The sequence below is a fragment of the Montipora capricornis genome, chromosome 8 (assembly GCF_036669925.1).
Source record: "Montipora capricornis isolate CH-2021 chromosome 8, ASM3666992v2, whole genome shotgun sequence".
Classification (NCBI taxonomy): Eukaryota; Metazoa; Cnidaria; class Anthozoa; order Scleractinia; family Acroporidae; genus Montipora; species Montipora capricornis.
Window position 1 is genome coordinate 28,837,165 of NC_090890.1, and position 12,500 is coordinate 28,849,664.

A 12,500-nucleotide genomic window follows, 5' to 3' on the forward strand; every position below is an offset into this window, starting at 1 on the left:
GGTAAGCCATTTGGTTCAACTAAACTTTCTGTGTTAACCTCAAGTGCACAGTTTTCATCCCATTCTAAATTACTGCAAAATAGGGCGTCAAATTACAGACAGCCGGTTTAAAAAAAATGCTGTTTATTGTAGAAATCATTATTATAGTACAGTACAATGTCATGTTCAATATGCACTGCTCACAGTTAGCAAAAGCTAGTCCAGACGAGCAGTGGTTACACATATATAAAGGAGTTAACAAGTAGAGAAAGCCACGGTATTCAGTTGTGTTTTACAAACAGTACATTATAGAATGAATATAGGTATACAATAACTAGTGTACAAAGTATACAGTCAATTAAGTAAATATCATCTAAAATCAAATCAATACAAAGTGCAAATATGAGAAGCTAAAGTATTAAGATATATTGTTTTTAAGACAGATAAATCAATATAGTCATTTTCTTCTGAAAGTCTTTGGAGTGGGACATTGTGGATTTAAATTTTAAAATCATTCTTGGATAGATGGTGGATTTCATGAGGTAAACTATTCCAAATTTTTACAGCATTTCTTTAAAAGGGTTTAATTTGTTTGTCAAGTCTTGCGGTCACGCAAAAATGCAGACTTCAGACTGTACTGTGCAGCCTGTGCAGACCAGGGGTAAAATATGGCATTACCCTCACTATTATTGAGAGCTAACTGTAAACAGGCTAACCTGAATGTTATTTAGGCCTAATTGGGCAAACCAAATGTTATTTAGGCCTAATTCATGCTAACCGAATTTTTTATTTTACAGACGGTCTGCACAGTCTGCAGTCTGCATTTTTCAGTGTCCCCAATTGCAAGTCTTGAGGGTTTAACAAAATAGTCACCTCTTGAAGATGACCTTGTTTTATATGAATGAATGCTTGCTTTAGAAATAAATAAATTAGCAATATTAGGAGGCGATAAGTTGTTAGATATGTCATGCATCAGAACACCAACTGATTTAAAGTACAGAAAATCAAGAGGAAGAAAATGAGAAGAAAAAAGTAGAGTAAAGCATGAGATTTGTATTCACCAAAGTACATCAGGCGGACGGCACGTTTTTGGAGAATAAGAATTAATTTTTGTTTCTATGAGTCTTGGTGGCTCGACCCCACGTGACTATGGCATACAACAGATAAGGCTAGATCAGTGAGATGTATTATGCAGTGTAAAGTACATTGTAGCTAGGGGCACAAAATGTCTTAATCTAGCAATAATGCCAATTACTGTACAGTTTTACTTATTTTTGAAGGTACATGTAAGTGGACATCATGATATTTCCATGAGAGATTTTCATCAATGATCAACACACCAAGATATTTCACATAATTCAGTTATCTTCTAAGGAAATATATGTGTTGGTATGATAATCAAATACTCTCAAGTTAACTTCGTAATTTAGTGTCTTTTGTCTAGGTCAGAAGATAACAAAGTTAGATTTCTTTATGTTTATAAAGATAGCTTATTGGCAGTTAACCAGTCATAAACATGAGAAACTTCAACATTAACTATGGTTTCAAGTGACTTATAATTTCTGTCAGCATATAGTATATGAGTGTCATCATGCAAAAAGATAGAGCGGTTTTCAACTGAGTGTCGAAAGTAATTAGCAAATTGCTTTGGTTTATAATTACTTCACTCAGTGATTGGTTCAAAGTTCTCACGCTACTTTTTCAACCAATCAGAAGTGAAACCAAAACCAATCGTGGCTTGCGTGTGCACATTTTCCCGTGCTTGGTGACAGTCAGCTACGTGTAATTACTTCGAGTTTTGATTGGTTTACCGGATTGTCTTAGTCCTTTTTGATTGGCCAAAGTAATTACTTTGGTTATGGTTTTACGACACTTGATTTGAAACTTGTTCTAGAACTTCAGTTGGTTAGCACTATTAGATATATCATTTATATAAATCTAAAAAAAGCAGAAGTCCCAGTACCGACCCCTGAGGGACTTCTGACACAAATTGTTTCCTTTTTAGAAGTATTTTTAGCACCAATTTGTGTTGTTTGCTGACGGCCCAGTAAATATGAAGAAAACCATTCATTTATTATTCCTCACACTCCATAATGATGCAATTTACTTAGTAATATTCGGTGATCTACTGTGTCAAAGGCCTTTCTTATGTAGATCTATAAAAATCCCACACAAGTACAATTCATCCATACATGTTAGTTTCAATTTGATTAATTATGTCTAAAAGAGCATGTTCAGTGGATCTTTTTTCGCGAAAACGTTAGTGTGAATCATGAAGGATATTGTGTTGCTCAAGAAAAGATTTAAGACGGTAATACATCTTTTTTTTTTTTCAAACATATGGTTAAAAACAGAAAACAATGATCTTGACCTCTATAATTTAATTAGATGGATCTGATTCGACCGTCATCACTTTTAATATATTATTAGGGTTACTTAAGCAGTTTTGATTTTGGAAGGATATACGCCATTTTCGACTAATTTGTTTATGAGCAAGGATAAAGATTGGCTAATGATATGTTTAGCCGAACTTAGAATGCGAGTGGGAAAAGAATGTAGCCTGTGTGCTTTATTTATTGGGGTGGTCATTATCTCAAATTCTATCTCAGGGCGAGACAGGGTTGAAAAAGAATGAACTAGCAAAGTTCAACTTTGGTAAATATCCTGTGAATTGTTTAGGTGAATTTGGCATCTTAGAAGCCAAATTGTATCCTATGGATGAAAAATACTTACAGTATTCATTATGTCAGGAAAGTCAGAAGGATTGTGTGATACAGTACTTGATTGGTCCTAGGACATAATGGAAGGCACTTTTATCCTTACAGGCATTAATTGTTTTCTCTACCTAAGAGACTGTTGATGCCCTCCCGTATCATCTTAGTATCACTAAAATTTCCCTGAAAATACTTGTGGAAATACCTTTTCTTGCTAATTCGCTTGAGCATCAAAATTTTATTGCGGTAGATCATATAGGAGGCAGTTTCACCAGAATACTAAAGATTGTTTTTTACTTTTATCAATCTCCTGATTCCATTCTTCTATTAAGTGGGTATGGAAGTTTCTAAATTACACCTCAGGCTTCGGATATTGTTATGAAAAAGTGAGAAATGTGGAAAGGATGAAGGCTGCATGTGTTTTTTAAGCGGGAAAAAGCTATGTGGAGAATAATATTTACAACTGATTTCAGGTGTTAAAATCATCAGAGTAAATATATCTAAATCTTTGAAACTTGGTAGACAATCAAGGTATTGTGTTTGTAGAAAGGTTTGTATTAATAGCATTGTTGAACTAGCCATGAGAAGAAAAACCAGGAATGTTCTTTGTTACATTCAATGAGAGATATTCAGTGATGCATCTAAAACAGCTGATCAGTGGTGTGCTGACTGAATGGCATAATGACATTGATTAATTCAGAATGAATTATGCAACATGCTTACCATGTAGCATGAAAATCTTGCAGGCTCATATGTTTGCGAATTTTGCGGATTGACCTAGATCCTGCAAAAAAAAAAAGTTCCCACAGAATTAAAAACCAGCAAAATAAAATGTTTCAAAGATTTACTCCCTTCAGTCGAATTAAGAATGCCATCTTTAATTCATAGACTTGTGCCACTTGGGCAATTTATGCACTTAACGTGAACAAGAACGTTACAGCTGTTATCAGTCACACATGCCCCTTGACGATTTTTTTTTTCAGTTTTCGGAACATAAGCTTGGGGGACGTCAATCAAATGTTTCGATGATGAATTAGACTGTCGCCAAGTGAACAGGACTATTGTCGTGGAAACATATGATTGACGTCCACCCAAAATTTAGTTTTGAAAAGTGAAGAAAAGTCATTGAGGGGCATGTGTGACTGATAACTGCTGTGACATGATTTACCAAATTTGTACAAAGAAACCCAGGCTTCGATAGGAACTCCGTTTGGTAGGGACTCTGCAAATCGTTAAACCGTATCATGAAACAGTGTTTTGTTGTGCATGGTAGGGGTAGGCTTATTGTTTTGTTTTGTTGTTACTCAGCTCCTTTTGCGCAGTAAGGTTTAACAGTGATATTGTATGTCTCTAATACGGTATGTGACTTAAGTGAACTTTGGCTCAACATACCGTGTAATAAAAGTTGAAAATGTTATTAGACAAAATTCTCTGCAAAGTTAGAAAAAAATTTCTGTAGCGGATTTAGAGCCACCTTAATATTTTTTAATTGTGAAGGTGGCTATGAATCTGCCCAAGATAATTTTTTTTAACTTTGCAGAAAGGTTTATCCTAGCATGCTGGTCACTCTCCAGCAATAAAAGATGGGGTTCACCAAGTTCATTTTTGATATATATGCGTTTAAGGGCAAAACATAGACTGTTTTTAGATGGATTTTTGTTGCCATGGTAACCCTTTACGTCACATTAACAAGTTCGTGTTTGTTAAGCATCCAGTGGTGTTTCATATGGCATCATAACATTACCATTAAGTGAAAAAGCTTGATAGATTCAATCTTTCCAAATAGAGTATTTTCATTCACGTAACCAGTAGCCGTATTGGATTACTGAAACGAAAGAAAGTATTTGCATAAAAATAGAGATCAATTCCCGGAGGATTAGTTTGGTACACCATCATGGCCACCATTCCTTTGTTTTGGAACACCAACATGGCCCCTGTGACGTCATGTGAAAACGCTCTATAGTACAGTTTGTTGAAAGTGTTCAAAACTGCTTTGAGCGTTTAGGGTGTAAATGGGCCTTTAAAATCACTTTCTGAAAGCTCAGGAAAGCGAACTACCATTTTCACACTAGAACGTGGTTTCAATTACACATCAGCAGAATATTATTTGCAGCAAAACACTTATTTGTAGGCAGTTATTTGCAAGTCATGTCGTGGGCTCTTGGCCAATGAAAAGGAAGGAAAAGTACATTGAGTGATAAGTGGCTTTGACAGCTTACAGTAATATTTCATTTACAATACAATTTAAAAAATTGAATCCCTGTGAAGGTTTGGCCATAGCAAATCAAAGCAGTATTACTGTTGGCTCTTCACTGTGATAAAAAAATGTTGATGAGATTTTTCCATGTCATCTGCATCTGGAGATATTTAATACAAAGTAAAGTTCAGTGGCAACATATTCCTTGGGGCGGAATTTCAATAACAAAAGACATTCATGTAAATAACTGCATTTATAGGTTTTGAATGGCAAGTTCATTTATTAATAATTTCCCTTCAAAACAACAGTACAATGCAATCATGATGCCATCTATTTTATGATCTCATCTCCACCGTGAAAAAAAAACCCCATTGTACTCCCTATACACTCAGTCCGCTCACGGAGCGGCTCCACAGGAAAAAACGCATAGCGCATGCATGCGTATTATTTACCAAGGAGCCCTTGCTAATTGTAATCCACTTTATTCATGAGTTGTCTCACATGAGCCTTTGACTATCGGTTGTAGCCGAAGGTAATTCTTGTTGAACTGCCCATGCAGGCACTCGTTTGATCCTCGATTTCTTAGCTTTTTTGCTTCAGCAAATCGTGTGCACTGAAGGTACTTTAATTTTTATATAGACAATCAATTGTGGTAATTGTTACTCAGTAATTTAATCAGTCGCTTAGGAACACTCAGTTGAATCCAATAAGTCAATCAATAACCCATTGACCCCTGAGAATGACACTTCTTACTCTGTCTAACGCCAAACGATTTTACTCGTCTGTGGGAGGCGTCCTAGGGCGTTTGAGTTGTGAATGGGTTACACTCAGTCAAAAACCACATATGTTTTCTTTCCTTTTCTGTGCAGATATGATGTGAAAAATCAGTAGTTTGGATTACAATGGCCACACCAGGTCCCCTGGCCAGCTCTAAGCAGAAGACAAATGGGGCCAAGCTGAGTCGACTTATTATTGATGGTGGAACAACTGTACTGAGAAATGTTTTTGACACTCATCACCCTCCTGCAAACTTGGCAGCTGATCTCAATGCCTGTTATTATATCCTTAACAACCTGTTACGCAGAAGAATACTCAATGGTCACCAGTGGGACAAGCTCTATCCTGTTGGTGGAGCTGCCCCTGACTCCACCATGTTTGATATCACTCTGTTGTTCCTCCTTCTGACCAACATTTGTGGACTTACCCCTCCCCACACTGGATGGCATTGCAAGCCGCCCCCAAGTGACACTTCTCGTGAGGCAAACCTTGCTCGAATTAAGTTTTTCCGTAATCAGTTGTATGGGCACATCACAACCACTGGTATCGATGAACTGATGTTCAATGCTCTGTGGCAGGAAATCAGTGCCGTTCTAGTGTCTCTTGGGTTAAGTCAGGCAGAGGTTGATCGATTGAAGGCAGAGCGATGTGGAGAGAAGGATTATCTTAACGCATTACGGGACTGGGCAGAGAGTGAAGCGGATCTCAAGACTCAACTTAATGAGTTGTGTCAGCTTCAGAACACAGTCCAAGAGAGTGTCGAGGAAAACAAATCCATCCTTAAAGACTTAAGAATCCAGCAGTCAACAACCCAAGAGACTGTTGAGAAAGTCTATTCCACACTTGAAAACTTGCAAATTTCTCAGAACACAACCCAAGAAGGTGTCAAGGACAGCAAATCCAGGATTCACGACATACATCAACTTGTCACGGAAACCTGTCACGCAAAACACAACACCGATCAGGAGGACAAAATCCTAAAGAAACTTGCAAGGGTTGACACGGAACCTGATATCACAGATTATACAAAGAGATACTTGGAAGGAACTCGTGAGTCTTTCTTTGCTAAAATCAGCACCTGGTTGGATGATGCAAGTTCTCCAAATCGTGTCTTGGTGCTCAGCGGAAATGCAGGGATGGGGAAATCTGTCATCGCTGCTGAGATGTGTAAAAGAATGCACGAAGCTGGCAGATTGGCGGGAAGCCATTTTTGTCACCATGACAGAGCACGCCACAGGAATCCTAAGGTGATGATGCAGTCTTTAGCCTGTCACCTGTCCTGCTGTCTTCCAGAGTACAAGAAGGCCCTTGTGGAACAGCTCTCCGGAAATCTGGGTGTAGAGATCAACGACATGGAAGTGAGGGATCTGTTTGATTTGCTTTTTTCAGAACCTCTGAACAAAGTAGCAGATCCAGGTCATACATCTCTTGTGGTAATAGATGCTGTAGACGAAAGTGAATACCAAGGACGAAATGATCTTCTTGATGTGATTGCTAAGTTGTTTAAGAATTTACCACTTTGGCTTCGCTTTTTGGTGACGACGCGACCCGAAGTTAACATTTGGGACAACCTGAAAGATTTGCAACCACTGCTACTCGAGCCAAAAGATGAAGAGAACTTGAAGGTCATTCGTTTTTACTTTGAACGTAGTCTAAGCGATTTATTGGAATTTGAAATGAATGAGCTGGTCTTAGATGATCTTGTGCAAAAGTCAGAGGGAGTCTTTCTGTGTGCCCAGTTTTTGGTAGATTTTATAAGGTCCAAGTGTTCAACTTTTCTCACCTTGGAACAACTGGACGAGACCCTCCCTGCGGGCATCGCGTGTGTTTACCGGTCGTATTTTCAACGGCTCGAACAAGACTTGTGTAAAGAACTAAACATAACTGAAGAGGAATTTCTTTGTTTCCTGGCTGCAATTGCCGCTGCCAGAGAACCACTGCCATTGGGTTTTGTTGCTAAATTGTTGTGCAAGAACTTGTCGTCCTCGATTGTTATGCGAAAGGCGCGCAAAGCCATTGCCATTGTGTCATCACTTCTTCCTGTTCACGAAGACCGCATTCATTTCTTTCATAAATCAGTCAAGGACTGGTTGACAGACAAGTCACACTACAGGCAGCACTGTTTCAGTGTAGAGGAAGTGGAAGGCCATAAGATCCTTTCTACTCTTTGTTCTAACGAGTTTGACGAGTTAAAGAGCAGAAGTATTGGCAACTTACAATCCTTCACTGATACTTCGAGGTATGCCTTGGAACATGGTGTTCAGCACATGTTACAGTTAGACCAGGATATGAAATCCTGCAGCCTCGAGCAAGGGGTTGCAAAATATGTGTCAGACCCAGAGCTTTTGTACGCAAAGCTTTCTTTAAACATGCCAGCAGCCACTGAAGATATTGTTGGTGTATTGAGGCAGGGTGGTTTGAAGAAGATGTCTACTGATTGTCATAAAAGTCTTTCGTCGTTATTGATTATTTTAAAGAAGCACCGCGTAACCTTACAGGAATATCCCTTTACTATCTTTCAATGTCTTCTGAACAGCGGAAGTAGTAAATTATGTTCTTACTCCCGCCAGCTTCTGGAGACCAAGTATTCCGATAAACCTTACATGGAGTTCTTAAGCAAAAATGATCCCCAAACAGGTATTCAAGCTCGGTTTGATTGTTCATCACGAGTGGCTTGTTTGGATGTGTCCCCTAGCTTAGAATACATGGTGTGTGAATGCTGTGATGGAAGCATTCAGTTTTGGTCACTTGCTTCAGGTAACCTCAATTGGAAACGTTATGTCAAACCAAAACAGTATGCAGAACTATTTTTCGACCTTGGTCCATTAAGAGTGATCACTGTAGATTGGTACGAATTGGTTTTTGGCTTTTATCGTTCTGTGGTATTTCATCCTATCAAGGATGTCATCTTGCCAGGAATGCTAAACACTGCTTATTCCTTTAATGGAGACTTGAAGCCCCTTTTTCCTACCAGTAAGTGCAGTTTTTCTGTCTGTTCTATTTACGGCGAGGAGATGTTAACTGATTGTCCCGACGATGCAAAATGTCTTATGATGTGGAATCTGACGGATGGCAGGGAGATTGATCGTCTCAACAGAGATAAAGAAATTTTATCTTTTGCGATGTCCCAAGATGGAAAGCTCGTGGCAATTTCCCATTCACCTGCCTCTGTTTGTTTGGTTGACCGGGAAAATGGTTTTTCAACTCTAGCAGAGGTTGCAGAGTTTCCGTGTTTTGGAATAATTAGGTTCTCACCAGACAGTCGTTTTCTTTTTTGTGAAAGAATTATGAAGTACGGTGGCAGTTGCATGGTTCTTTTTAGTATGACTGAGTGGCCAGAGCATGTGTATTTTACTTACGGTGCTAATATTCCCTGGGAAAATTACCTTCAGTTAGAATCCCATTTAATCGGTGGCTTTTTGTTAGGGGATCCTCTGCTTTTGCAGGTAGGAGATTCTGTGCTTTTACCGGATTCGCTTAATTATGATGTAGTGCTTAACAGCCAGTCTATTTTGAGGAACCACTCTTTGAGAGGCTACATTGAACTTGTTTATCGGAATGCACCAACGAAGAATAAGGAATTCGAACGTGTCGAATGCCTCTTTTTCTCGTTAACCGGTGATAGTGTTTATGCGGCAGTTCAATGCTTCGGATCACCCAGATGGCGAATTATTGCTTGGGACGTTTTAACTGGGGAAATGAAGGGAAAGAAAGAGTTTGAGAGTCACTCTTTCTGTGAGTTGGTAGCTTTAAAAGAAGGCATTTTGATTGCAACTTGGAGCACTATTGAACTGTGGAACTTTGACTTGTCAGTCTGCATGCGACGATGGAGGTTTGGCGCGGATCATGTGTATCCTATTTCAGATGATCAGGTGGCATGCATAACATTTGAAACGCGACAAGGGATCATTTTGGATACTGTTGGTGGAGATACTGTGAAAACATTTAAACTGCCTCGCGGGGAGTTGATTGCTTGCTACGGGACCTTCCAGCTTTTTGCCTGGCCTAGAAGGAATCCGGAGTTCATTGAAATGTGGCAGTTGGGTAAAACCGAACCACTGTGGCGTGCACGCCAGGCTGCCCGTTTTGCAGATTTGAGCGGATCATTTTCCCCCAATGGTCAATTTATTGTTCTTGATATAGTCAGTACCAGAAACGCGTACGTTCGTGATGCAGTTTCCGGTAATGTGTGCCTCGAATTAAGTGGCCTCGCCATTCACAAATCTTGTCAATTCATCAGTGATGAGGAGTTCGTTTTTGTCGAATACAATCACCGAAGAGATGGCCGCCTTAAGATGTTCAACTTAAGGTCTGGAGATCTACTCAGTGTAATGGATGTTGAATGGGACTTTCCTTTTCCTTTAGCAACTTGTCCTAGAATGGGTCTCATTGCCATTTGTCCACGCAAGCAGTTCCACTTGGAAATTATCAAGGTAAAACACCCGAGAGAGGAGACACTCATTACGGAGACAGAAAGGTTAGTTTGCAATGTCTCGTCTAAAAGCCAATCGTCGGTACTCAAGATGTTCTGTATCAAGCCATCCTTTACCTCTGAAATGACGATTATCGACAATTCCTAATTTTCTCTAAATTGACTATTATCATCAATTTAGGATCCTTAGCGCCTAATAGGGATTATGGGAAATGGATATCTATTTTCAAAAACAGAATCCCACTGCCTGAACTGGCAAGAATCGAACCTGGGGATATTCTATTATTAACCCTTTCGCTGAACCGCTAGACTACCACATCGCTAACTTCGAGAACATTTTTTTTTTTGATATCTCAATTTTTTTACTTCCGATTACCGCTGTAAACGTGTATTATCACCCGCTAAGAAACATGTTTAAACAGAAGAAAATGTCGGTTACCAAACCTCAAGAGAAAGCTATCTATTTTAAAATCAAGCACTAAACTTAACCACTGTTCAGCAATGATTTTATATATACCAAATTAGTGTTAATAATAAATAATCGGTCTAATTGTCAGCCAGTTAATCTTTAATGGTTAAGTGGATAAAAACAGTTCTTCAAAGTGGGAGCTCCGGGTTCAAATCGTGTCCAGGAATGCAACTTTTGCCTTTTTTCTTTTCATCTGCCACCACAAGCCCTGGGACAGAGTGATCTACATAAGCTTAAGTTTTCTATTCCCCTCGAAAATCTACTAAAAACTTTACCACTTTATCTTCCTTGAGTGAAAAGTTGAAAGAGAAGAAAGGTTTGATTGATTTGTATGTTTGTCCGCAGTTTCAAGCTTCAAGAGTGAGTTTTCACGCGGAAGAAAAAACGAGGGCTGACCAAATGAACCATCGCAAGGGTAAACTCTCTAAAACGACATTCTGAAGTCTGTGTCAGAGTGGCAGAGCTGTATAGTGTTACGTGATTTGCAGTGGATGGGCTTCCATTTCATTAACTTGGTTGGCATGACCTATTGAGTATCCATATGAGATTTGTGGTAGACGATTAGTGCAACAGCATACACTACGTTGCTCGTATCCAGTAAATTACGGTGTGTTTACGATTTACTTCACTGTCAATTGGCGGCGAACAAAGATACGGTTATAGCTGTGGAAAATAAGGATAGATGTTTTATTCTTTTTTAATCGGTACATCTTAAAATGTATGTTTCTTCATTTGCACATAAGAAAAACGGTGCTTTTTTGTATACATTCGAAACTCCCGGAAGCGACCACCCAAAATGTCAAGCCTACAATCCCGGCCAAAAGTAGTTGGTACACTTGAGCTGAATCACGTATCCTCCATCCCCCCTAATCAACCAAAAAGAGAAGAAAATCACCCGATTATCAATATTGTAAGGAGGCAGTGTAGCCTAGTGGTTTGAGCGCGTGTCTTGAGATCCAGAGATCCCGGGTTCAAGACCCGCTCTGACCACTCGCTGAATTTGTCCCTGGTAGTCCCTGGTTCAACTTCCCAGCTGCACTTGTAAATAGCCAACTGGTTTGCCTCCGGCCAATTGGGATTCTTAACAGTTGCTGTTGTTTCGTTGATTGTTTCATTGGCCCCGAAAAGCTCCTATGGGGAGCGGTCAATTAAGTATGTAATGGGGAAGGGGAGAGCTTGCTCGCTGTCCCAACCTTTTTGTCTGGGATTGCAACCCCCATCACTAATCGTTGGAACACTTGACACTTCACAACACTGTACCTCGTCCTTCCTTACAAAGTTGGGTAATACCGCGAGTCTTGCAGGAAAATGTGTAATCACCAACTGTTTTCAACTTTGTGATTGGGGAAGGGGGAGATTCCCATGAAGTGTTCCAACAATTTTGACCGGGGTTGTAGACAGGAGCGGCAGCTCCTCAGATGCTTAGTGGCTCTTCGCAATGAAGAAAGCAATTTCAGCGCAAAGCAGGTCTTGGAAAAAGCAGTTCTTTCTATCGCAGATTTTTCTGTCCGCACAGTGACAAGGTTTTTAAACAAAGAAGGGTATTTCTACTTACAAGCGCGGAAAAAGTAAAGAAGCCTGAAAATTTCAACGGGGTTTGAACCCGTGACCTCGCGATACCGGTTGATTCATTCCTCACGGGAACATTAGAACCCACAAATGACCAGCTCCCAACGTCAGTGGCTTCATAGCTCAGTTGGGCAGAGCGTCGCACCGGTATCGCGAGGTCACGGGTTCAAACCCCGTTGAAGTCCTGAATTTTTCAGGCTTCTTTACGCAATTGCCAAAATTGCGTTCATGACTGCGAGGATCATAGCTTCACTTGAGTTAACAATTAATTGTATCAATGAACAAGAGACTAAATGATGTACTGTTAATTAAGGGAAACCGCCTAAAATATTAAGTCTAACGAGGTACATTTTCCAACCATTT

General features: G+C 39.6%; 3 protein-coding genes across 4 annotated transcripts in view; all 3 read left to right on the forward strand.

Moving 5' to 3' along the window:
- LOC138059116 (uncharacterized) overlaps positions 1–12,500 on the forward strand; it is a 100,398-nt gene that overhangs the window by 69,837 nt on the left and 18,061 nt on the right. The window lies entirely within an intron of this gene.
- Positions 1–12,500, forward strand: part of LOC138059110 (uncharacterized) — a 146,539-nt gene that overhangs the window by 6,063 nt on the left and 127,976 nt on the right. The gene's annotated exons all lie outside the window — the stretch shown is intronic.
- Positions 1–12,500, forward strand: part of LOC138059107 (uncharacterized) — a 20,387-nt gene that overhangs the window by 5,055 nt on the left and 2,832 nt on the right. Inside the window, exons 2-4 of one of the 2 annotated variants that reach the window (XR_011134152.1) lie at position 1; positions 5,760–10,144; positions 10,914–11,961. The exon at position 1 is cut by the window's left edge and continues 65 nt beyond it. Coding sequence is in view for 1 of the 2 variants with exons in the window: in XM_068904629.1 (XP_068760730.1) it covers positions 5,793–10,144; positions 10,914–10,932 (4,371 nt within the window). In the remaining variant the exon portion in view is untranslated. Of the gene's footprint in view, positions 2–5,759; positions 10,145–10,913 lie in introns of both variants that reach the window. The other variant, XM_068904629.1, reaches the window with a different exon arrangement.